This window comes from Centroberyx affinis, unplaced genomic scaffold, assembly GCF_046629955.1.
Source record: "Centroberyx affinis isolate AG114_WGS23_722 - 3 ecotype Tasmania unplaced genomic scaffold, CSIRO-AGI_Caff_v1 ptg001094l_1, whole genome shotgun sequence".
NCBI classification, from domain to species: Eukaryota; Metazoa; Chordata; class Actinopteri; order Beryciformes; family Berycidae; genus Centroberyx; species Centroberyx affinis.
The window spans coordinates 447,026-472,406 of NW_027279639.1; the positions used below are offsets into that span (position 1 = coordinate 447,026).

Consider the following 25,381-nt stretch of genomic DNA (forward strand, 5'->3'; position numbering starts at 1 on the left):
TAGCTCTCACAATGTTCATTTTTATAACAAATCACTCCATTTCCATACAAAACTGTACATCTTAAATAAAGTAACAAATGAAATACCCCCCCCCCCCACACACACACACATATAAAATTTAGGAAAATATTAATACAACTTTATTTGCTATGTCAACATGGAGGTGCTAGTAGTAGCAGTCATTTTAATTGGTCCAGGCAAACGTTACGGTAGCTACTGGTCGCTGGAACGTAACATCAAAAGTTACAGCATGGTTTCTGAGGTAAGTGGCTTTTCACACACACACACACACACACACACACACATACATACACACATCTCAGGCAAGCCCAGCACAAAAGGCAAACTGGGAACATCAAGGCCGACACAGAGCTGCAGTTGTTGTGGAAAGTCTTATCCGGTTGGAATAACAAGGCACAAGAACGTTCTGGATTGATCCTAAGGCCAGCCTTGTATTTGTTGATCATAAGCCACAGTCGTGTATTGCTATTGTTTGTAGGCAAATATCTGTAAAATGGAGGCACACACGATTATGACCCTATTTAGCAAAGTTAGATCATCCCAACTCACATAAAATTCCCACATTTGCTCTCAGATGCTTTACACGAGCGCCGCAATCTTAACTTTTTTGCCTGAGAATGCAAACGATGCTTAATTAGCTCATGAAATCCGGTAGTGTGCGTCCCTCGTTGTCACGGATCTGGGCAGGGAAGACGAGCGGTCACAAGGCCAGACCAAAGGAGAGTCTGAAGGCCATTTCTACAGGAACCTCTGCCACCGAGTCATGGAAACACACGTAGAACTCCTGGGGGACGGGTTCCAGGAGCATCCGCCTGCAACACAGAGACAAAACGGACGAGGTTGGGACTAAAGGAGAAGGCTTGCACTTGTCAAGAATGGTGTAGTCATGTTAATTTCTAGACACTGTCCAAAAAGGATTTTTACTGGAGATAGAAATCCAACCACAACTTGAAGGTGGAGTTCACCAAAACTGATTCCTAGGTTGTTTTCCTGCAAAAGGTATACATTTTTATAGACATTTGTATTGAAACATATGCTCACATACCTATATTACACACCTACATTTTCTCATAACTCTAAATTCTTATATAGGCAAAATTACTATCCAAAGTAAAAGCAAATTTGGTGATGCCATACCATAAGATTGCATTTTCCTTGATTAGAGAACTCAAAACAGAAAAAAGGAAAAAAGTCCATGTTGCTGCCATGCTGTTGATCTGTGCTTTCTCCAGCTGTTAAACTTTCTGTTTCTCCCCAATCAAACATCCTACAAAGAGGTAAAAAAAAAAAAAACTACTGCCCTCCCATGATCCCTTTCTCTCTCTTTCTCTCTGTCTTCATTTCCCCATCTTTACATCCCCTCTTCCCCTCTGTCTCTCTTCTCTCAAATTTTCTAAAACTGGGAGCCTTTCCAACAGAAACAGAGCTCAGACAAAACCAAAGTACCATCAGTCAGTTCAACATGGGACAGTCTCCTTCCCTCCCCCCCTTTCAGCTAACACACTGTACAATGCCACCTATTCATTCCAGTCGTAACACAGGAGACAGAGGCTCTGCAGCTGAGCCCGCTGTAATGGATGTTATGGAAATAGCATTACTGGTACTTTCAATCATGTGGACTCAGAGGACATCCCAAACTAACAGTAAACACAGACAGAGAGGCTGCATATAGATCAAATTCTACTCTATACCGTATTTATTTACCTGAGGGCACTGGAGGCACATGCTAATGTATGATTATTTATCTACTGGACGCTCTTGGACAAGGTATGTAATCAATCTCAAATACATGAGCAATATGGGAACTAAAGTCCAAAATCAGAGGAAATAATAAGTAAGTTAATCATGTGAATCATGTTTTTTTTCTCCAGTTAATTTTGTCCAGTTTCTGCGTTAAAGTAGATGGCAACACTTTCACAGAAGGCTAATTTCTAGGATAAACACAAATATCTAACATTTGTTGCAAAGTATCGATTCTCTAGAAAAAGTTCCTTTATTTTACATGAGATAAAAAGTTTAGGGGTGAACTTTTTAGCTCATGTAAAAAATAAAGCAAATTTTAAAGAGACATGGTGTGCGGCAAAAATCAATACACTGCAACAGTGGTTTTTCCTGCACTTGCCACTACCTTGAAGAATCAGCATGACCAAAATACTGTAAATTTATCTTCAATAAATTCTAATTGAATTCAAATTCTTGACTATATCCTATTTGCTGCTGAAATGACCCAATTTCGCCAAAGGGGTCATTTAAGTTTCATCTTATCTTATGCTCTACCTACTGAACCATGACCCCATGACCCAGGTAATAACAAAGAAACAGCAGTAATAATACTTAACACGTTTAAAAAGTGGTTAAAAGGTGCTCAATGAGCGCCCAGAGGTAGTTGAATGGTTCCCTGCTTCTGGAGCCATGTGTGTAAAATAAATAAGTCAATAAAAACATTTAAGGTGCTGTTCTTTTCTTTTAAAAACCTCACTGAAGGGAAAGTGGACCTACCCTATGACCCAGTATGTCATGGTGGGAGCGGGTTTCCTCTGGTCGGTCCAGTTCTCAGGTTTACACTGGAACAGAACCCCATGTTCCTTCACCGGTCCCAGACCCCGGCTGCTCTGGGACCTGTCCGCCCCCCGACGGCCCTGCAGGAGAGAAAATCAGGATCAGGATCGCAATAACAATCACTTGATTCATTGCGGACAATAATGTATACAATGTTGAAGTAGCTTGTAGGTAAAGGAGAAGGGTGAAGGATTCCAAAGAGGCAAAATACTATAAAAAAATACTATAAAATTTAGGGGAGGGGAACCACTTCTAATGCAAAAATGCTAACAGTCGACAAGAACCCTGGTCCTCCAGCTGAAGGGCAGACTCCCTATCAGGCTGAAAAACATACGGTATATCTAACATTATAAACTGTATCCCACCCTGGGCGGCAGGCTCTGCTGGAAAGCGGCCCGTATGGAGAGGCAGCAGTGGTGGAAGTTGCGGATGAGCTGTGGGTGGATGGAGCCGCTGAGCTGGGCCACCTCTCTGTGTGTGGGAGCGATGAAGATCCCCTGCACAGTTTCCATCATGACGTAGTGGAACAGGGTGTTCTCAGCACCTGATGTTAGTCTGACACACAGACGACAGAGAGATTAGAGTTACAGTGTGGTTTGGTGATTTTATAATGAAGGCTTAGTTGAGGAAAATGTTTTTAAGTCTCTTTTTGTGAGTTTTAGCCAAGTAGTAGAAGTCTTAGTCTAAGACAAGCAAATGAATTCTGAGTGAAATTTGAATGAGTGAATGAGTGAATAAATGAATGAATGAAAAATAATTTTTCCCATCACTCACTTCATGGTGTTGTACATCTCCTCTGTCTCCCTCTCAGTCAGGATCTTCTTCAGGGTGCCCAGGTAGAATGGGTTGGGGTGCTTCATCCTGGGGATCTGATGTCAAAGTACATAATGAGCAAGAGTCAAAACATTATAATGTGTTACAGCATAATAATAAGCACTATAATGAGTGCAGCTTCAGAACTGTAGTATTAGGATCTAATTAAGAATTCAAACCTCAGCAGAGGAAGGCTGTACCTTGAAGAGGCCTCCACTGCCTCCACTCCCATCAGACCCTCCAGACCCCAGCGAGTCCCGTCGCCCCCCCAGCTTCCTAGCCGAGTCCGGGGTGGAGTGTGGACTGAGGCCCGGAGCCATCGACGACCCGGACCCCGACCCGCCGTCCGCCTGCCCCTCGCTCCCGCTGTCCGACAGGCTCCTCTGGGGGCTAGATCTCCGGGCCTTCTCCCCAAACAGGCTGCGGCCCCTGGAGCCCGCCGAGGAGCCTTTAACCGCCCCGGCAAGCTTGCTGAGGACGGGGGAGGAGGAGGCCAGGCTATCCAGACGGTCGCGGGCCGTGGCGGCGGGGAGGAACCAATCGGCACAGGACAGGCAGGGGGCTGGTGGAGCGTTCAGACGCTCCTCTATACCCGCCTCTAACACCTCCAACTGCAGCAGGGTGGCCTTCACCTGGGGGTCAGGACATAACTCTGTTTCAGATGGATGTGTATAACTGATGTACAGGCTTTTGAAATTCAGCAGTGTCTGAAATTCACTATATAAAATATGCCACCCTACCTGCATATAATGGTATTCTGTGTATAAAATCAGGCACTGTATTCATTTATACCTTGCTCCCTCAACTCACTCTTATACAATGGATCAAGTTTGTAATTCAGCAAGTGCAGCAGAATTCTAATTACAAGAGAGCATTTTGAAGCGTTGGCATATGGTCAGAGACACTGTACAGTAGTAAACCATAGACATTTTACCGGCATTTTGCACTTGGCAGGTGTTTAATTTCGGCCCCTGCATTCAGTGCCGTATACCTTACCTTTTCATGTATTCTGGCAATCAATATAGATTTGTAATATCTCAATGCTTCTCAGTAATCACACTATGGGACAAATAAAGCAGGAACTTGAACCTCAATTTGTTATAATCATGGCGTCATGTGAAACTCAGTGAAGTGACAGGGTTTACCTGGTCTACGTAAACACAATCCGGTCCCGGCGAGCCCAAAGCTGGGGAGGCACAGCCACCTGCTTCCAACAGCACACACTGCATGAAGTGCCTCTAGGTGGGAGAGATGGAGAAATACAAGCAGAGAAAAACTATTTATATAATGGATGTAATTGGGGGGGTTACAGACAGACGTGGACAGCAGGAAGGAGAGTATTGTTCATGGGGGTACAGAAGAAGAAGAAGAAGCACTCCTAACAAACTGTATCACAGTTTGTTCGGTAGAAGGCGAGACCCGTCTTTTTAGGCGGTCTTGGTGTGATTATTTGGTGCCACCCGAGTTCAAATGGCATCGTTACTGCCCAAACAAATCGAACTAAAGGAGTAAACTGTCAAGAGTTTGGATATACCGCTCCAAACTAAGAAAACGACTGATTAATATCTAAGAGAACTAAGAACTAATAAGCACTTTACAACAACAACCATTCTTATACGACTGTACGAATGTGAAACATGTGAAACAGGTTGTTGCTGAAAAACAGCACGCATTCTCAGCAAGCTTCCCCTGGATAAATAATGGATCAAATAAATGAATTTAATGAACAGTGTGACAGTGGATGATTCCCCTCCTTACCAGCCCGACTATGAGGAGGAAGTGTCTCCCGTGCGGCTGGCTGTAGCCCGGCGCTGAGCTGCCGCTGTGCCCTCTCTGCTGCGCTCGGTGTTGGGGAAACACCTCTCTCCAGATGACCAGCTGACCCACCCGCTGATCAGAGGCCAGCGGCAGCAGGCAGTAGTGCTGGCAGTACAGGCACACGTCCAGCAGGTCCTCCTTAGGCAGGTGGTTGGCTATCAGGTAGGACTGGGAGGGAGGTATTTAGTGATATTTAATTAGATGGGGGAACAAGTACATATCAAGAGCTTGGAGTCAGAAGGCTCTAAGTGGCACTTTGGGTGAAAATTAGTGTTAAAGAGCCTAATAAAGGTCTTGCGAGTATCAAAAGCACTTTTTTGGCCATTTTGTTGATTCATTGATTAATTCATATTAATTTTGGCTTTCCTGTTAAGTTAAAGCCTACTTGATTATTAATGTTACTTACCTACAGTATCTTTCTTTCTTTTTTAATGTCATTTTACCTGACAAATTATGTGTTTTTTGTGTTGTATGTGAAGCACATTGAATTTGCCTTGTGTATGAAATGTGCTATATAAATAAAGTTTGCCTTGCCTACTTATGCCCATCTATGATATGATATTCTCAAAAAGAAATGTAGTTTCAACAGTGTCACACCTTCCATATGACGAGTACACGATACAGTCTAATGCTCAACTGACCCCCTTCTCCCTTTTCTACCTTATTAATATTTTAACAGAGAGCAGTTGGGCTGATGATCTGTCACAGAGTCAGAGAATAGGCCCATCATGTTATCTGGTGTGAAAGCCCATCTATATAATCACTTTTAAATCGTCTTTCATTGTTGCCATTTAAGGGTATCTGTCTGGGAGGGGAGGGGAGGGGTTAAGGTTCAGGGAACAAGTGTGAATATGAGAAGGAGAGATAGGTGGCACTGAGGCACGTGTGTGTCTGTGTGTGTGTGTTGGATATATACAAGGTAGATACTTACCTTGTAGAACAGACAGGAGCCAAGAGTTACATACAGACGCCTCAAGCCAAAAAAGTCCTCTGACTGCAAGACAAGATAAGGACATGAATGACAGACAGAGGGAGGGAGGGAGTAGTGGGACCAGGTGAAGAAGAAGGGTAAAAAATACTTGACTGACGCTGCTAAAGGTTTGATCTTTACTATCAAAGTGAATGTAGAGATAAACTGTTATATGAGGTTATAAAGATATAGTAGGAAATGTAAAGTGTAATTCCAAAATGCATCCATTCCAGAAAACTACTTTTACTTAATATTTATTGCTCAGCTTTTCAAAAAGGTCACTCTTCTGTAAGAATAGGCCTTAAAATTGCCAACACCCCCCAAGAATGTTCCATAATGAGTTTTAATTTCATGCTAGAGCTCATTTTCTTAGAGGTTAGACATTATTCAAATAATGGGTATCTATCTCATTTCAGAATAAACTGAAGACAAAAAACAGATGAAAAAGGAGTAAAGTCAAAGACTCGATGAAGCTCCTCTTAATAATAATAATTTGAAAACTCAAGGTCTTGATCTTCTTTTTCCACTAAACTGCTTCCTGCTTCAATAATCCCCGTCTCTCGTTTTGTCTCAGCTGCTCTTTGTCCTCAAGTGCAGGTTCATGTAATCAGTTACCGCTGCACGTACAAAGGACATCCCAGACCCCATTAGTTTCTCATTAAATATACACACACGCAGCGTACACACACACACACACCTCCAGAAATAGCCTAACCTTCTCCTCTTCGCCCTGCTGAGGCTAGAAGGCAGATGGTGTCTCAGCTAACATGTATGTGCACTCATCTAATAAGCACCAGGACCAGGGATCATAACATCACAGGAAACATTTATTTAAAAAAGCTACTTATTTGTGATTGCTTCTTTCTATGGTGACATTTTAGCTGCAAACATCCATCCCTAATAGGAATCTCAGGTTGTATATGTGCTCCATTTTCGATCTTTAGAACTACTGTATATGCTATAGAGACAGCAGCACTGTAGAACCCTTTCAGTACTGTTTAAGTAATCTGTTCTCTGTAAAAGTGCCTAACTGACAGCATGATTTCACCAAGTCTTACCATTTCTCCAAAATCTGAAGACTCAAAATCAGACAGAACAGTATCCACCTCCATCTGTGGACAGAGAAACCAAATTAAAAACTCAACAACCTTTGTATTACTAGCATGACGAAGGCGCTACATGTTTGCTGCTGCAACGACCCAATATCCAGACGGGGTTCATTAAAGTTTCATGTCATCTCAACTCAGCAGGTGTCTGGGTGATACATAACGTGTAATTTTTAATGTCAGACACTAGAGGGCATCATAGGCATACACTCATGGCAACAAATGACACTACAAGTTAACCAACTTAACCAACTACCAACTAGTTTGTTAACAGGAGCTATAACTTAAGAAAATGTTACTTATTTTTGTCGTTGTATTTGCTAGTTTCATTACAAAATTAAATCTCCAATTCTTAGTCTTTTCCCAATCTGCGCACACACACACACACACAGACACACACCTTGATTTCAGGAGGCAGCGTGAGCCATCGGACCGCCGGCAGTCCGTCGAGGAAAAGTGTCCCTGAGATGTCGGGGGGCGGGGCTGAGGAGCTGTCCGTCAAGCGGGACGGCTGGATGAGCTGCTGGAAGAACAGGCAGAAGAAGTGGTCCAATCTGGGAGCATGGTCCGCCTTGCAGAACGCACTGGAGGAGGACACGATGGATTTAAAGTTTGGTTGACAAGTGGGTGCCATGAAACACACACAATTTGGAAAGAAGAGAAAGATGTTTGAGAGCAAGGGAGAGGGGGAAAGAGAGAGTGAGACAATGAATACTGTGTTAAAACCAGGTGGGAATTGCCTTATGCTTTGATTTGGTAGAACATACTATTTATATTGCAGTATATTTTGCATTTAGCATCACAAATGACAGCCAGAAACGGGAGCCTCCAGCCCCTCAACTCAACCGGGGAAAAACAGCTCTCTCAGCAGGAGTATTGGAAAACTGCAGCACAACCAACCAACCAACCTGTCTAAGGAGCCGTACATCACTTTTAGTGTCCGGACTACGCCTCCCACCACCGTCTGGAGATACAGCAGTGGGACCCTGGAGGGAAATGGAAAAAAAGTCAGACACAGATCTGGATAAACTTCAGATTCTGCAGATCTACTGTTTATCAAATATTTTGACTAGCGGCCAAGGGGCTGCACAGGAAAAACGTTTCATAAAAACTCTTTTCCTACATGTGAGTTTCCCTGAAGAATCAATTCATTAAGTTTTAAGTAAAGAGACGGTTTCTCAACTGAGAGGATTGGTAGAGTTGACCTGGTTGCTAAGAATGAAAAGATGCCGAACAGGATTCTGCGGCATCCATTTTACAAGCAAACGCTCCTTAAAATATATTCCATCCCAGCAAGCGGAGAGAAAAAGAAGCACATGTGCAACTTGAGACTGAAAAAAAGGGACAGTCCTTTTCAATTATTTTTACAGATCGTGCTCTTAAAATTGTTCCTGTGCTCCGACATATTTTCAGTCTTGGAGCTCACGTAGCACTCGGAAAAAATGTCACGAAAGACACAAGCCTATTGACGACATTTGATAATGTGATTAGGTGATTGGGAACGATTCCAACCCACAAAATGTCATTTTAAACTTGGCGAGCCAAAAGCTGGTACATAATTTAAAACATTACAACGTTGTATTTTGGGCCGATATCAAATGCCTATTAGTCGGTACCCTGGTATTCAAAAATTAAGACCTGCTGTCAAATCTGTCAAATCTTCTACACCTCACATATGGAATTGACTCTCGTGGTGTGATATGTAAGCAGCACGTTGGGTATGTGTGTCTGTATTTGATCTCTCTGTTCTCTCTTCACTTCTCAGCTGGCAGAGGCTGCAGTTCAAATGAAACGTTGTGGAGCTACCATATGCTGCTGTGTAGCGTTGTGTGTGCGTTTGATGCTGCCTCCCTCTACCTCTCAGCGGGCAGGCCGATGACCAACAGGTTGTTGCTCTCCTTCCAGTAGCCCACATGCACCAGATGCTTCCCCAGCAGGAGAGACGAACTGAGGGAGGAGAAGCAGAGCACAGGAGGAAAAAGGGGGAAAAGGTGAGGTGTGTGTGTGGAAAAATGGAGAGGAGAGAGAAACAGATTGACAGAGTCCAAGGAAAAGTGAAAGGTAGAACGAAGGAGAGAGAAAAAGGGGGTGAGCATAAATTCAGCATCGGTGTTGGACTCTAAAAGTTTCCTAAATGGAGGTTAAAAGGTGCTACGTATTAGTATTATTACTATAAACAATCAAGACCACTGCAGAAGAAGATTGGAGGCTTCTACTGTCTGAATTTACACTGCATTTTACATTGTGTGCCACTCTTTTTGCAGGATTTTGTTGCATTGCTTTACAGCACAAAACAGCTGTTCCTCCAACACAAACAGAGCTAAAGTTTCAGAGTTTCTCACAATGGCAGACGGTGGAAGAAAATCACTTCCAACATGTTTATCCTCCTCAGTAAAGCAAAAGAGAAAACCTCTGACTGGAGAGGCAAAGATGCTCTTTACGACAGCAAGTTATGAGGTTTATGGGAAATGTGGTCTTCATTTCGAGAAACAGCACTAACAATACCATTGGCGTGAGACAGAGGCTACCAATCATCTCAACCATGGTCTCATTTGACGACGGTAAAACGTTGTTGTATTGACATTTTCAGTTTATATTTTTATGCCGCCTCAGTCACCTGATGATCCGTCCCCCTGTGACATTTTCCAGCATGTCACACAGAGTGAGGAAGATCCCCCTCACTCCTTTCAGCTGGCCGGACGCTTCAGACACTGGGTACTGGTACAGGATCTCCTGCTGCAGACACACACACACACATACACACACACACAGCAGAGGTTGTATTATCTGGTAAGTGTTGCTCTGTGGCATGTGCAAATTATAGTCTAGACAATATGTACAGCAGAAAAAAATAATCACCAGTTAGCCTAGAGCTGGATGGAGAGTCGCATGTGTAAATGGGTCGTGAAACTCATCATCAGATAAATGTCGGAAAAAAATCTGGGAAAAAAATTGTCTCCAGAGTGCATCCTTCCTTTAAACTACTAGCAATGATGACTATAACAATGTAGAATGAACAGATGAGCCCATGCATGGTACATTGTTCTGTCCCACACACAATGTTTATTTTAAAATGTACTCTCGAACTGGTTCTTATTTAGGAATAGCAAAAAAAAAACATTCATTTTCAAATATGATATTATTGAAGAACAGAATTCAGAAAACAGGCATGGCATTAGACAGACTCTTATCTGCTCATCAGGAACTGGCTGTGTTTGTCTGTGTGTGGCTATCTTTCTCTTCACATTTACCCAATTCATCCTGTTGTGCAAGGCATATCCGAGTCTTTGGTTGGATTTTCAAATAGTTTTCAACAGTACAAAACCATATCTTGATTGTGTTGTTACATTATCTATTGTACTATCATTGAAATACTGACAATTTCTTCCTGCAATCTGTAATTCTTCAGGACAACATGCCACAGAAAAAACACTTAGCCCAAACTGTTGAGCGCAGTCTGTTAGAGAGAAAAGAGAGAGCGCTCGAGGCAGATTCAGCGTATTGTTTGTGATATTAGTATTCCTCCCTGCAGGCTGCGGACTTTGAAGGATGCAGGGTGGAGGAGAACTGTTGAGCGGATCAGAAGACGGAGCAGTGGGTGAGGGGATGAAAACCTTGAATGAACGGGGCCCTTATAGCCTTGGCAACCAGAACAAAGGCCCAAGCAGCTGCCTATGGAAGATATTCACCTTGGGGTCAAAGCCATGCACAGGCACCCACGCTAAAGTCTGTGCGTGCCGTTGGAGGCCAACATTAAATCTCTGACGACCAAGCAAGCCAGCAAAAACACTTAATTCCTCTCAACTATTTCTTCTGTGTACGTACAGGCGCACAAGGCAAAAAAATACTCCGATTACAAAATGAACACACAGCTAAAACTCAAAAATACCCCCGTTGAACCTCTCCCAATTTCTGCTACCCTGCAATCAAGGGACTAAAAAATCAAAGTCAGAGTTTAGCGGGTTCCTGCGCAGCACTGTCATTTAGAAAATCAACCGCTGGCTGATGTGGCTCCAGACAACCCATACTCTATCTCCGCTGCCTGTGGGTCAAGACGAAGAAAAAAAAATCTGGCTCGCTGAAACACAAAAAAAAACAGAGCCGTAGAACCATGGAGTACAACCATAAAGAAAACATCAACCCTCCATTAGTCTTCCACAGGGAAAATGTGATCATAGTGTAGGAGGTGTTGGTCAGAAAAGAGCGTAGCTTGCCCCGCAGAGCAAGAAAACACAGCTTGGGATTAACACTTCACTACAAGGCGAGCTGACCTCTGACTGTGTCCTACCCTAAGGGATGAAAAATACCGGCCGACAATTTATGGCACATGGATCCAATTAAAAGAGGAAATATGTTATTTTGTTTATAGATGTAATCCTCAATACTACTGTTCTTCAGCCAAAAAGAAGCATGTGTTGATTCTCCTCGGGGAAGAATAAAGTTTATAGAATCAAAGTGACGGATCATTTATTGTCAGGAGTTGCGCTTGGGGCAGAGCTCCTCTACTGCTCTCCCCTCTTTTCTGTTTTCTGTTAGCAGCACCCGCGGGCGCTGGAAGCCGTCCAGATCAGTAGTTCTCTGAAGTGCCTGACTCACATCAGAGGAACAGAAGGAGAGCCAGACTTTACTACTGGGCTTGGGATTTCCTCCACAACTAAGGTCATTTTTACACTCAATTATCGGAATACACCATGTAAGTATATAGACAACTGACTCTTTTAGAAATAAATGAACAAGGTAGATGTGGCCAATTTTTCCAAAAGGCTCAGAGCTGGTCAGTAGAGTTCAATGTTTAAAATGCGACGTATTAAGGCTGCTCTTGTTTTGGGCTGCCTTTGACCACAAAGTCGTGATCAGGTTTCCCCAAGATCAAATTAAATTTCAAGAGGATGGAAAAATACATATTTCACATTATGTCCCAGCATCGGTTCTGGATGTCGTCCTCAGCGTTCATATTATGTTTATTCTGTCTATTTTGTTGATGTTCCATGTATTATCAACAATTAAGCTTTATTTGCCCATTCTCAGCACCCATTGCACACCTGACCATTCTGATAAGGGGATCCCTCTCTGTGGCCCTTGCCAAGATTTCTTCCTTTTTTTATTTTCCTTATGAGATTTTCATGGGTTAGGGTTATTCCTTGTTCTCATTGAGGGTCTCACTGTGATTAGAAGTAACTCTGGCCCGCTGCCAAAACAGAAAAATTGTCTTTTTTGAGCTTTTTTTTTAACTAACCTCCTCCTGCGGCGATGCCGAGTCCAGTTTGAGTGACAGGTACATGACGATGTGTGGGATGTGTCCTATGGACATCTGGAGTTCGGCCGTGTCCTCGCCCCACAGCAGGCGCACCAGCTGACTGACTGGTGGAGAAGCTTTCAGCCTGTGGATCGACGGAGAGTCTCCACCACTGACCCCCTCGACTGGACCCACCGTCTCCAAGGTCAGCCTCACCTGGAGGAGGTGGGAGGAGAGGGGGAAAGTAAAGTAAGAGAGAGAGAGGACATGGGAGAGAGATGGGTTTGTGAAAATCCAGCGATGGAAAGAGAGAGGGAAGAGGTGGAGAGGAGTCAGAGATGGTATGTGGTATGTGAAGGAGAATAAAGGAAGAAGAAGAGAGAAAAAGGGGACAAAAGAGAGAGAGAGGATGTGGGAACAAAGAAATTCAGTTATCCAACTAGAACATCATCATGGTCACTCTGCCCGTTGTTCCCCCCCAACAGCACTCTTGTGTTTTCATTCATTTCAAACACTCTGGCTGCGGGTTTGGCTGAAAACAATAAGTCAGGGAGTCAGCGTGGCTCTGGATGATTATACTTGGCAAGGGACGGCAGGATTTTAACAGTGATCATGTGTCCATTTTCGGAAAATAGAGGTGTGTGCGTGTGTGCCATGCTTCCAAAGGAGGGGGAACTCCCATCATCACACGTTGATTCAGGAAAAGGTAGAAAAGTGAATAGTAGAATGGTAATCGTCAGAGAGAAAGTGAGACTGACGTCCAGACCTAACCACAGCATAACAAATAGCAGGGATCGGTGTCTGCGTGTGCTTGTGTGTGTGTGTTTGCCTAAATTAAAACCAGACTGCTGCAAGCCCAAGACACAGTGGCAAGACAACAGACGGCCTATCTTCTCCCGTTCTCTGAAGCGTGCCGTACTTTTCCTTTCCATTCCACGGTACTGTATTTTATATTGCCATTCATAGAAAGTCACGGTGGAAACTGAAACAGCGCTGCATGGAAATCCAACATGCAGCCATGGAAACACATGCAGTCAAAACTCTGTGGTCTCTTGGTTAAAGAAGTCGGTCAAATTTACAAATAGGTATTGTACAATCAAGCTACATTAAATTATATCAAGTATAAGGCTGTGTATAGGCAAAGACCTAACAGTAGATTCTGATACTATGGTCCATAAATATGAAACAATTATAGGTGTTATATATTCAGTATACTCACACACACAAACACCATATACAAATACATTTACTCAGACACATACACAAACACATTATACTGCTGAAACTTGCAGATAATTGATGAAAGCACAATTAAAAACAATCCAATCAAAATAAATTTCTAACTAAGAAAGGCGGTACATTCCCTCACTTACACTTAGGGCTGGATATTGGTACTCGATACCTTTAAGGTATCGACCGAAATAACCCAGTACCAAGTAGTATCGAAACTTCTCCAGTCAAACGATACCTGCATTCGATACTTTTTGTACACAGATCTAGGAAAAAATGACTATTTGTATGGTTTTGCTCGCAGCCAATCACCGAAAGCGTTCTTCGATTTAATGCGACGTGTGATTGGCCCACTACCGCAGCAGCTACAACCCATACAGTCTGTGGTGGTGAAGTCGAGCGCGGTGTATGTGACGGAGTTGGCAGTTCAGCGTGCCGAGATGCCACCAAAACGTTAAAAAAAAAAAGGTATCGAATGAAGTACTCCATTGGTATCGGTATCACTTTAAGGGTACTGGTATTGGTACTGGTATCGTAATTTTTTAAACGATACCCAGCCCTACTTACACTACACAGACAGTGTGCATTATAGAGATGTAATCACAGCATATTTGTTCACACATTGTGCTGACTCTGGGCTGAAGCCTGTCAGCACTAGAGGGGCCTGCTAAGGAGTTAGGTTGATGTTAATTGAAGTAAATCAGAACCAGAGTCCAGATGTGAGAAGCAGTAGCGGTAGCCTAAAGGTTAGTACAATGTGCTTGACACGAGAAGGTCACCGGTTTGAATCCCTGGACTGGAAGGAATAATTGGTTCAGGGGTAGTGAATGAGCTCTCCCATCCTTCAACAACCACCGTTAAAATGCCTTTGAGATAAAGCATCTAACCTCAACTGCTCCAGGTGTGAATGAATGTAAGTGTCAAGCTCAAAAATAGCATCTTTACCCAGATGAATAAAGGTTAGAGATGTGATAGTGTTCTCTATATTGTGGAGAGGTGTGTTTGTTCTACACAGGTACTCTATCTGAACAATTAGCCATCATTGAGTCTAAAAAGTTACAAACCTTACCTGACACTGTCCAAACTAATGGTAAAACAAAACTTGTGAAGGAGTAATGGTGTGAGGTGTGGCTAGAAATACAATTCATTTGGTTTCTGTGATACTATCAAACACTGCATCTTCAAAGCAACGCTGACACAGGATGCATTTTGGTTTCACTTCTACAAGGAACAATGCTATGTACTTCTGATACAACGGGAATACAGCCTAAAAACAGAATACCCAGAGTAGCTTTTATTCTTTTATATAGTAGAAAAGTTGAGAGGTAGACAGAGTAGGGGAGGCACACAAGAGGAGGTTCTGCTGGGATTTGACTCCAAGCCAACAAAGGCACATGTGGGTCCACAGATAGATCTTAACCACTACACAGTCACTGGGCACCCCCCAACTAGGTTTTGGTGTTTCACTGTAACACAGAGCGTGCAATATCCCATTTATTGGACGCTTTTATCCAAGGCACCTATCATGAGCGCATTCATTTTTTACACATGCAGTTTTTTAAGAATAGGAATCCAACCCCTAACCCTGGCATTGTTTGTGTCATGCTCTAGCCGCTGAAATACAAAACGTAACATATATGTTTAAGAAAGAAATTGCATCTTCTGATAGTTACCTTCCAAAAAGGTTGGTACTCTGTATTTTTCTAATCCCGCGATCACTGCCAGACTCCTCCTGGGCCTGTCAGCACCAACCACAGGCCACCGGCCGCTCCAGCAGGCGCCTAAATCTGGGCCTCCAGCCATTTTAGCCAATTTTAGGGGTATTATTAAAGAAGAGCCGGGTAGCGGTGAAACACCATGTGATGTACTTTTCAATTGGTAACTCTGACTGGCTCTCTCAGTCCTGAAACCGGGGAAGTGAGAGGCAACACAAATAAAAGTGGAAAAATGGTTTTCAAGCTACCATATCCTCAGTTCTCCAACAGTCTTCAAGGATCTAAGAAATAGCTTTGCTGATTGGTCTGAGGGCATCAAGACATGTAAAATGGTAGAAAACTGCCAAAAAGGCAAACCCTAGGTTTTAGAAATCACTGGGTAAAGAGACTGAGTGGGCTAACTGCAGCACTTTCTCTCATCATAAATAATAAGGATGTGGTTAGACTGAAGTGTGCTCTCACTGGAATTCCAGTCTGTTGATGTCAGTCATTCAGTACTCACACACACACACACACACACACACACACACGCACACACACAAAAAGGAGAAACTGAACTGTAGCTCATTCAGCTATGAGGGTTAGCAAAGGGCATGGTGGACTGACTTTAATACTAATATTTGTTCCTCCCACATAATAGCCACCGTCTACATTCCATCTGGGAGGGCTGGCACACAGAGAGCCACCCCCTACAACACACACACACACACACACACACACACACACACACACACAAAACAATCATTCTGTCAGCAATACAACTCTATTTCAACTTTTTTCGAGAACCATCTCAATGCCCAAGCCTTGTATTTTTCCAAAAAATCTCCCTCTCTCTTTCCCTACAATGTAATTTAGTTTCCGGCTACATCTTCTAATCAGCTGAGCTTTCAATCCCACAACGTAATTGTCGTCTTCCTGTGGCACAGAAAAAGAGTCGCACCGCAGTCCAGTCTCTCCGCCGCGATCGCCACCACCCCCGTCCGCACTCTGTCATTTACAAATTCCTGCTTTTTTGACGGTCTGCTTTTTGGTGAAAATGGACATGACTGAGGCAGAGGCTCTGGATTTTTTAGCTGCCGATCAAAGGATAATTTCTCAGTAATTGACGGTTTTCTAATGTTGAACGGCGCTGACTGGTACTTTCTATACACATTTTCGCAGCTGAGAGGAACCAATGCATCGGAAAGCATCTTAATGTCTATATTCACTGTCCCAGTTGGCTGTGTACGACAAGCCAATATTTTCAAGACCTAAATGCTACCTTATGGATTTGGGAAGCTAATCCAATATGGAAAAGACGTGTGTATTCCAAGAGTTAGGCAAAACACACTCACACTGTGGTCTTGATGTAAAGAAGGGCTCCGTCTTTTAGCAGAGATGATGTATAGTTTGTTTTAATGTGTGGTAGCAGAGACCATAACAATAGGTGGACTCCTGTACACACACAAGCTGCGTCTGAACATCTATTTGGTCTTGGAAGATCTCCGCACACTCACCTGTGTCGGTCCTGGGATGCAGGAGAGAACCCGCTCGATGTTCTCCGAGGTCACGTCCACATCGTCCACTGCTACAAGCACATCACCTGACCACAGCACAACACATAGAAAAAGTGTCAGCAGCAGACCTGGGTCAAGCACCATTCACAAATAATGCTGTATGTGTAGGGCCGCAACTAATGATTATTCTCGTTATTGATTAATCCATGGACTATTTTTTTGATTAATCAATGAATCATTTAGTCTGTAAAATGTCAAAAATAATGACAAATGCCAATCACATTACCAGAGCTCAAAGTGATTCTGTTACTTACTTATTCTGACCAGCAGCCAAAAAACCACAAAGCACTAATTTCATAATGATTTTTTAAGGTGCAACCAGCAATTTTTTGGGGTATTTTTACTTGATAATTGACTAAAACAATTAATTGATTATCAAAATTCTAATTATTGATTACTTTTATGTGAATCGGCTAATTGATTAATCAACTAATCATTTCAGCACTATGTTAGTGTATGTTTTAACCAGGGTGGAGTAGCAGATACAGGGTTTGCCACACAGTACTATAGAATGGATGTCAAAATCGTGGTAAGCACTTGAAAGCCTGTTTAACGTACTATTCAGATAGAAAACTTACCTGACACTATCTGAACTGGCCTGATGCAGTGCAAATACTCAGGTCTGCTCAGTAAATTTAATATTGACTTGATGTTTCTAGTTAACTGGTTTATACATCCTCCCCCAACTAATCTAGCCATAAACAGCACTGTTCAGAATAATGTGACTCGTTAAAATAATGGCCATGTGCTTTTGGCCAATGCATTATAGGGATGGATGAACCGATGCTGACTTCACTGTCCAGTAAAGGGCTTCACCTGCTCGTGTGCAGAGAAGCACACCACCGTCTCTGTAACGGAGCTATTTCAGGTATTTAACCACTCTAATTGTTTAAGCATGTAGCATTGCTGTATAAAAGCCTCTCTAAACAGTAACTCATGTGGGTAGTCATTTGTGGTGAAGTACAATTGGCATTCCTCTGTCTGCTTGGAAGAACTGCCCAACGATTAGCCCAGATAGGAGAAAATCACTTCAGAGATGCCTAGTTTTCAAACACACAGCAAAAGAGAATATTTAAAAAGCGTCTCAGAATCACTCCAAGGAATCGTGCTGAAAGGTTGACTGGGAATAAAGATAGCACCAGCTCAGAGTTAGACATGAGAGGTAAGTATCAAGCTTCCTACACACACTTTCAGCGAGGGGTAAAACTTCTCCTTTGAGAATATATGACATTACGTTTTTTACGACAGCACTGTATCTTGCGCTCATTGTGCTATTTTTCTCATAAGATGTCTCTATTCATTGAGTGTGAGTATGACTAGACCATAATAATTTAGGCCCTTGCTTTGGAAGTGCTTTTGAGTGGTGGGGAGATGAATGAATCTGCGTGCTAGTGGAGGCACTGTGAGGGAAATCCAAGTTTGGGTTCATGACTCTACAGATGCTTGGCTGTGAGAGACCCAAATCATCGCTGTTACATAGCTGCATTTTCCCTGTTGTCATTTCCGCAGAGACATTTTTACCCAAACAATGTTTCTTAAGATGCTTGTGTTTGTGTGTTCCCAACACATCCTTCCTCTCCCAGAGCATGCATGTCGTTGCCTCATTGCCATTTTATGTGAACTTAGGACAGCTCTCGAGCTCTGCTATATACTGGAGGAGATAGGTTCTTTTCTCCTTGTTAACAAGGTTGATAACATGCTTTTACTTCTATCCCTAAAAGTGGGACCAAATTTGTTTTACAGGTAGTCAGGACCAATTTCCTACTCTGAGACACTTGATAAATATGGGCCCAAGAACTATTCACTGCTTGACCTTCTAAGGAATAGCCATACTGCATCAGTGAATAATGTATGGTAACTGATGCAGTATCAGTGGGCTAACTTCATATATCTGCATAAATTCAAACTGTTTGTGGTCTAGAAAATACTGTTACGCTAATTAATATTATCAACAGTTGCACTTCTGGTCTCACCAATCAGGATCTGGCCACACTTGATGGCTGGGCTGTTGGGAACCAAGCCGTGAACAGTCAGCCTCTCCTCCCGTCGGCCCGCTGCAGGGTCTCCCTGGCCTCTGCTCCAGCCGGGGCGATGCACCACGCCCAGCAGAGCCTCCAGCAGGCCTCCTCTGTCAGAGAGAGGCGTTGACGAGCCTCCCAGGCGTTTAGGGTTGAGGTAGACACACACTTCCTTCAGCTGCTGCTGCTGAACCATCACACCCTGCCTCTGGCCTGCCTGGTTCTTCAAGATGGACGCCGGGGGTGACGACAACGAGGAGCTGTCTTTACCCCCATCCTTCCCTCCTCCTCTGCGTTGGGACGGCCGGCGTTTCCTCCTCAGGATCCTGGCCAGCCTCTTCAATGTGGGCTCTCCCTTCGTCCGTGAACCGCAGCGCTGCTTCTTGTTTTGCTCTGTGATGATCTCTGCCTCCTTTTCGCTGAAACGAACATGATTGGTGGACACACCTTGATTGGCAGTGGCCTGGGCCAATGCAGCCTCCTCCTCGCCCTCGCTCAGCTCCAGGTAAAAGAGCTCGCCGTTCTTCTGGATGTCGTCCAGCCATTCTGGTTCCAAGTCGCTGAGGGAAAACAAAGAGTACTGAAAGGTAGCTAGTAGCAGTATTAAACTGGGAGGAGAGGGTACAGTGTGTAGAGAAAGAGGCTGGTATGGTGGCTATTCGAGAGTGGTTCAACACAAGGGTTAGTAAATAAAGAGTGAAATTCAACTTTTGTCCTGACCATAAAGCACACATATTGCTATATTTACAATGTGTGCTACAATATTTTGTTCATTTTAATAGAACTAACTTCCCAGGCCAGTTTTATTTCTAAGCATCCAATCTTCCTGCTTTCCAGCAAATGTATTTCAACTACGAATGACAAAAAAAGAGGGAAACCCAAACACTCCAGCTTAGGGGAAGCAATGCCCCAGTTTTGGAGGGGGGGGTTTATTTTTTTCCCTTTTGGTCTCTCATAATTTAAACCTTTGGTGAACCTGTGGTAGGAGCTCAGACACGACATCTATAAATTCACTGTGCGTGGCAAGAAGCATACAATTATTTATGAAGGTTAACCTCCCAAATTGAAAACATTTCCCCCATACTATGAAAAGCACAAAGGGAGGAGAGATGGAAACCTTGTGAAGGGGGGACACTCCCTCTTTTGCACAGCTATGGACTGGCTGGCTTTAACATGCACTTAAATTCACAAAACAAACATCTTTGGAGGAGTAAATTATATACACACAGTCCATCCATTTCCTCAATACTACCACCAGTAAATAATTACTGTTTACATATCAGGTTACAGCTTCCTCTGTTGCCAAGCAGAGTGGCAACTTTCCTGTACTTTAGAGTAGCTTGTTCTCCCAGACTTCATCTCATACCATTTTTGAAGATTTCAGGACTGGTTTTATATCAACAACTGCAAGTGTCAACTGATTTCTTTCTACGTTCAGAGTCAAATTAGCTTCTTACTCAGAGTAGTCGGAGCTGCTGTAACTCGATGATGTGGAGTCACTATCACTGTTGTCTCCTTTTTCCGTTTGACCGCGACGAACCGCAGTCTCGGTACCGTTTCTGGACGCCATTTTGTACCACTATTTTTATCCGCGCAATCGTGAAATACTTTTTTTTTTATAAAACTGCCTGGCTGGTAAGTTTCACGAAGATGAGCAGTGATATTCCCTCGCCATGTTTGTCTGTCCGCATACGGGTTCTACGGCTGTACCACGTGACGTAAATATCTCGACGTGATTGGCGGATGGTGCCGTTGCCCCTGACAACATAGAAGCTTTCTGAGCAGAGGAGTCTTTCTGGCACGGGTAGAGTAGGAATGCGTGTCCGCTGCCATCCCGGTTGACTTGGCAGCTTGAGCTCTCATCCCGTTAAATAATGCAGCAAACAGACAAACAACACTAGTGGAGCCTGTTCATCTGTTATCTAAAATAATCTACAAGTCCATTCACTCCTTCAAAAACAACACTAGTAATCCTTAAATTATTATAAACTCACTTATGAGTGCAACAAACAGTATAGGTCCCTATAGGAATATTGTGATTTTTCGTTGAGGGTGCAATAACACCCTTGGATCCACTAAACCTTTATAGAAATTCACATACTATGCACTTTTTGTTTTGCTGACCTCACCCCCCTTCAGACGTGCACGAGGTTTTTAAATCCCCTCCGGCATTCAACAAACTTGAGACAAAGTACCTCTGGTCAAACAAAAGCACATAACTCCTGGGTAAATGCGTAAAGAAATACAAAGGACGTGCACTGTGCAGACATTTGTGCCATATACTGTCACCGGTGTACTAACCTGTAAAGGAGAACACTGCGAATAGAGTCGAAGTCCTCCAAATTCTTAGAGAATGATCCTCCATCTATAGATATGTTAAACATCATTTGTGCTTCATGGTTTTTGCAGGGACGAGTGCGTTCAATAAGTATAATATATTTCCAGTTTTACGATTATGCAGACGCAACTTGAATTCCTAAACTCCAAGAGGTCCGAAAGATGATGAAACAAAAAAAAAAAAAAAAACATGCATAAAACAGTTTGTCCCCAGCCACGCGCACCGCACAAAATAAAAATTAATTCCTCTCCCCTGTCCTGGCCACAATGACTACCAGGTTGAACTCCGTCTCCCAGAGAAGAAAAAGTCCTCCTCCAATTTCTCACGTCAATCCCTGACACGGAGAAGTGAGCGGTTCCCCCCAAGGAGGCTTTGGAAGAGAGAGAGAAAGAAAGAAAGAAAGAAAGAAAGAAAGCGGTGGGACCTTTTCTTTTTTTGAGTTGTGAGTGTTTCTCCAGGCCAGCAGAGCGGATTCTGCCCCAGCGGTCTTCTTGGCAGGTGAAGTAAAAACCCGCCTACTACTTTTGAGCTCCCAGCAAACAGCACGGCACACTGGACTGTAGTAAAGTTGTACTTTTTTTTTTTTTTTTTTTTTTTAAACATTGTATATACGCCTAGGGAAATTATGTTTACATGGGTTTTAAGTGTGTGTGTGTTTTTTTTATCACTGTAATATCCCTATAGGCACTTATAGTTTTCCTTTTAAAATGTATTATTACAATATTATCTTTTAATAGCCTGCATGGATGCTGTGATATTTCCTATGGTATTGCTATAATATTCCTATAGGGAGGAACTTTACTGTGGTATTTGTACAGTATCCTTCTAACATGTATTATAGGATTACTATGATATTATTAATATATGTATGGATGTCACTTGTATTATACGTTTGTTTTTTTCCGTAATGACACGTTTTAGGTGTGACAATATATGAACTGAATTCTATTCAATACACTGTACATACATGTTAACTCTTATACAGAAATGTTATGGTCTATATAGGAGTTATAACTGTCACGCAACTAAATAACCGCACATAGTAAGTGTTTATTTAGCATTACAGTTAAATCTTCTTTCAACATCAATAAGCTACCACTCTGATCATACTCCTTTCCTCAATGTCCCCATAAGAGACAGTGAACGGTCATCAAAAGCAGAGAGCATATGAACTAAATCAAGTCTCTCTACCCGCTTCGCGCTCAGAAAAGAGTATCACCATCTCGTCATCGTGGACAGCGAGACCAAACACTTTAGAAACACATTTCTCAAGTCAGAAACTATAGAAATGATCCCTGAAAGTATAGTCTTGCCGAAACAACGCCACTGTCTCACTACTAGTATCTGGAGCCTAGGCTTCTGCCTCATGGTTGTTAAACCAAAGCCATATTGCATTGCATTTATTGACGAAACTAAACTAAAACACATTGCATTGACGACTGTAAAATGCGGCAAATGGTAGACACGAGTGTAACCGTTTTGTGGAATATTACAACATTTTATAACGCACATCCATGCCCATTCCCCATCTTCACATACATTAAAACATCAATATACTGGGAATACAAAGCACAGCCTTGTTATGAGAGTTATCCATACCATTAATGCCTCGATTACTTGTAAAACAGTTTACTAATTTACTTTATTCAAAATACCCAGAATGCTGTCTGGTGACATACCCCTCCTCTGTGTTTTTTATTGGTTACTGTAATGTTTCTGAGCATGTGGTAGCTTCATGTGAGAGCTCATGCTAACAACAACTGAAGTAAAACTCCTTCATGTGGAGCTAAGCGTTGAAGTGATCGACACGACATGTGGATTGGCTGAATGCTGGGATTAAAATCTATAAATGAATTTGACACAACAATTGTGACATGCAGGTAAAGCGGAGAAAATCACATTTAAATGTTAATGGTAGCTAACTAGTATCAGCCCATCGCGTGCACCCATTATAGACGTCCGGCTAGAAACGAGATTTCTTATTAGTTCTGGTGTAAAAATTAGACAAGTTCCGGTCTCAATTTTCACCACATGATTCAAGTCCAAAAAAGCTGAAATATCAGAAAAATGTGGTTCTTCCTCGCTGCAGTGCATGAGTGTCTTAATAGTTTTTTTTTTACATCTACTGCTCACACTGGGGTTTAGTTACTGACATACTGGTAATTATTCCAAGGTCATTGTGATACTCTATTGATCCCCAGATGAGAAATTTGGCTTTGATTCGTTCGCCCTCTTTCACATGGAGGTCAGAGTGGAGAGTCACTTACAGATCAAAGACGCTGAAGCTGGTAGGAGTCAGTGTCTTGCTCAAGGACACTTCAGCAGCTTCTGGTTTAACCCCCTGAACTTAAATTTCCCCTTAAGTTGCTTCAAAGTTAGATAAAAAAAAATTCTAAACTGTTATGACAATGTCATAAACATACAGTATCTGTTCATTTCAACACCTCATTGAAGCTACAGTATATCATGATGCTTATATTGAGTGAAATATTCAAAGCCAAGATGCCATTTTTTACAGCTGCATCGTTACATCAAATGGAAAATAATCTAGATGCATTGTGCATCATTTTACAGACATTACCAAAATGATACGTTTTAGGTTTAATAACATATGAATAATAGTTTGTACCATTCAATATAGACTTTTCATATGATACAATGTAGACAACATAAACTATAAGCTTCCATAAAGTTACATTGCATGTGTCACCTAAGTAATCCAGTAAATTACACTAGACAGTGAATACAATACTGTACCTAAAACATATAAATTCACTCCTCATAAAATTTTCTTTCAACATCAATAAGCTACCACTCTGATCATACTCCTTTCCTCAATGTCCCCATAGGAGACAGTGAACGGTCATCAAAAGCAAAGAGCATATGAACTAAATCAAGTCTCTCTACCCGCTTCGCGCTCAGAAAAGAGTATCACCATCTCGTCATCGTGGATAGCGAGACCAAACACTTTAGAAACACATTTCTCAAGTCAGAAACTATAGAAATGATCCCTGAAAGTATAGTCTTGCCGGAGAAAAGTCACTGTCTCACTACTCGTATCGGGAGCCTAGGCTTATGCCTCATGGTTGTTAGACCAAAGCCACATTGCACACAATTTATTGAGGAAATCATCACAGCCAAACGAAAATAAAAACTATTCAATTGACGGCTATAAAATGTGGCAAATAGTAGAGATATGTGTATCTGTCTTTTGGAATATTACAATATTTTATAAAGCACATCCATGCCCATTTCCCCATCTTCACATACATTAAAACATCAATATACTGGAAATGCAAAGCACAGCCTACTTATGACAGTTATTCATACCATTAATGCCTCGATTACTTGTAAAATAGTTTACTAATTTACTTTATTCAAAATACCCAGAATGCTGTCTGGTGACATACCCCTCCTCTGTGTTTTTCATTGGTTACTGTAATGTTTCTGAGCATGTGGTAGCTTCATGTGAGAGCTCATGCTAACAACAACTGAAGTAAAACTCTTTCATGTGGAGCTAAGCGTTGAAGTGATCGACACGACATGTGGATTGGCTGAATGCTGGGATTAAAATCTATAAATGAATTTGACACAACAATTGTGACATGCAGGTAAAGCGGAGAAAATCACATTTAAATGTTAATGGTAGCTAACTAGCATCAGCCCATCGTGTGCACCCATTGTAGACGTCTGACTAGATACGAGATTTCTTATTAGTTCCGTGTCTCAATTTTCACCACATGATTAAAGTCCAAAAAATACAGCTGAAATATCTGAAAAATGTGGTTCCTCCTCATTGCAGTGCATGAGTGTCTTAATAGTTTTTTAAGTCTACTGCTCACACTGGGGTTTAGTTACTGACATACTGGTAATTATTACAAGTTTATTGTGATACTCTATTGATCCCCAGACGAGAAATTTGTCTTCTTGATTCTTTTCACCCTGTTTCACATGGAGGTCAGAGTGGAGAGTCACTTACAGATCAAAGACCCTGAAGCTGG

The 25,381-nt window shown here is 42.4% G+C and overlaps 1 protein-coding gene and 2 non-coding genes across 3 annotated transcripts; all 3 read right to left on the reverse strand.

Moving 5' to 3' along the window:
- Positions 1 to 141: 141 nt before the first annotated feature.
- On the reverse strand, positions 142 to 20,629 carry intu (inturned planar cell polarity protein). Its single transcript, XM_071523557.1, has 17 exons — positions 20,500 to 20,629; positions 18,998 to 19,602; positions 16,965 to 17,050; positions 12,524 to 12,739; positions 9,905 to 10,023; positions 9,145 to 9,234; positions 8,196 to 8,273; positions 7,688 to 7,871; positions 7,240 to 7,293; positions 6,143 to 6,205; positions 5,152 to 5,379; positions 4,539 to 4,631; positions 3,594 to 4,025; positions 3,355 to 3,449; positions 2,946 to 3,135; positions 2,521 to 2,660; positions 142 to 833 (listed from the first exon to the last, which is right to left on the reverse strand). The coding sequence occupies exons 1-17, from the start codon at positions 20,610 to 20,612 to the stop codon at positions 722 to 724; spliced, it is 2,898 nt and encodes a 965-aa protein (XP_071379658.1). The 5' UTR covers positions 20,613 to 20,629; the 3' UTR covers positions 142 to 721.
- A 1,845-nt stretch (positions 20,630 to 22,474) lies between these two features.
- LOC139647627 (small nucleolar RNA U3) lies at positions 22,475 to 22,691 on the reverse strand. The gene has a single exon (XR_011695534.1). It is a non-coding gene; the product is annotated as a small nucleolar RNA U3 (small nucleolar RNA).
- Positions 22,692 to 24,190: 1,499 nt separating this feature from the next.
- LOC139647625 (small nucleolar RNA U3) lies at positions 24,191 to 24,407 on the reverse strand. Its single transcript, XR_011695532.1, has one exon. It is a non-coding gene; the product is annotated as a small nucleolar RNA U3 (small nucleolar RNA).
- Positions 24,408 to 25,381: the final 974 nt, after the last annotated feature.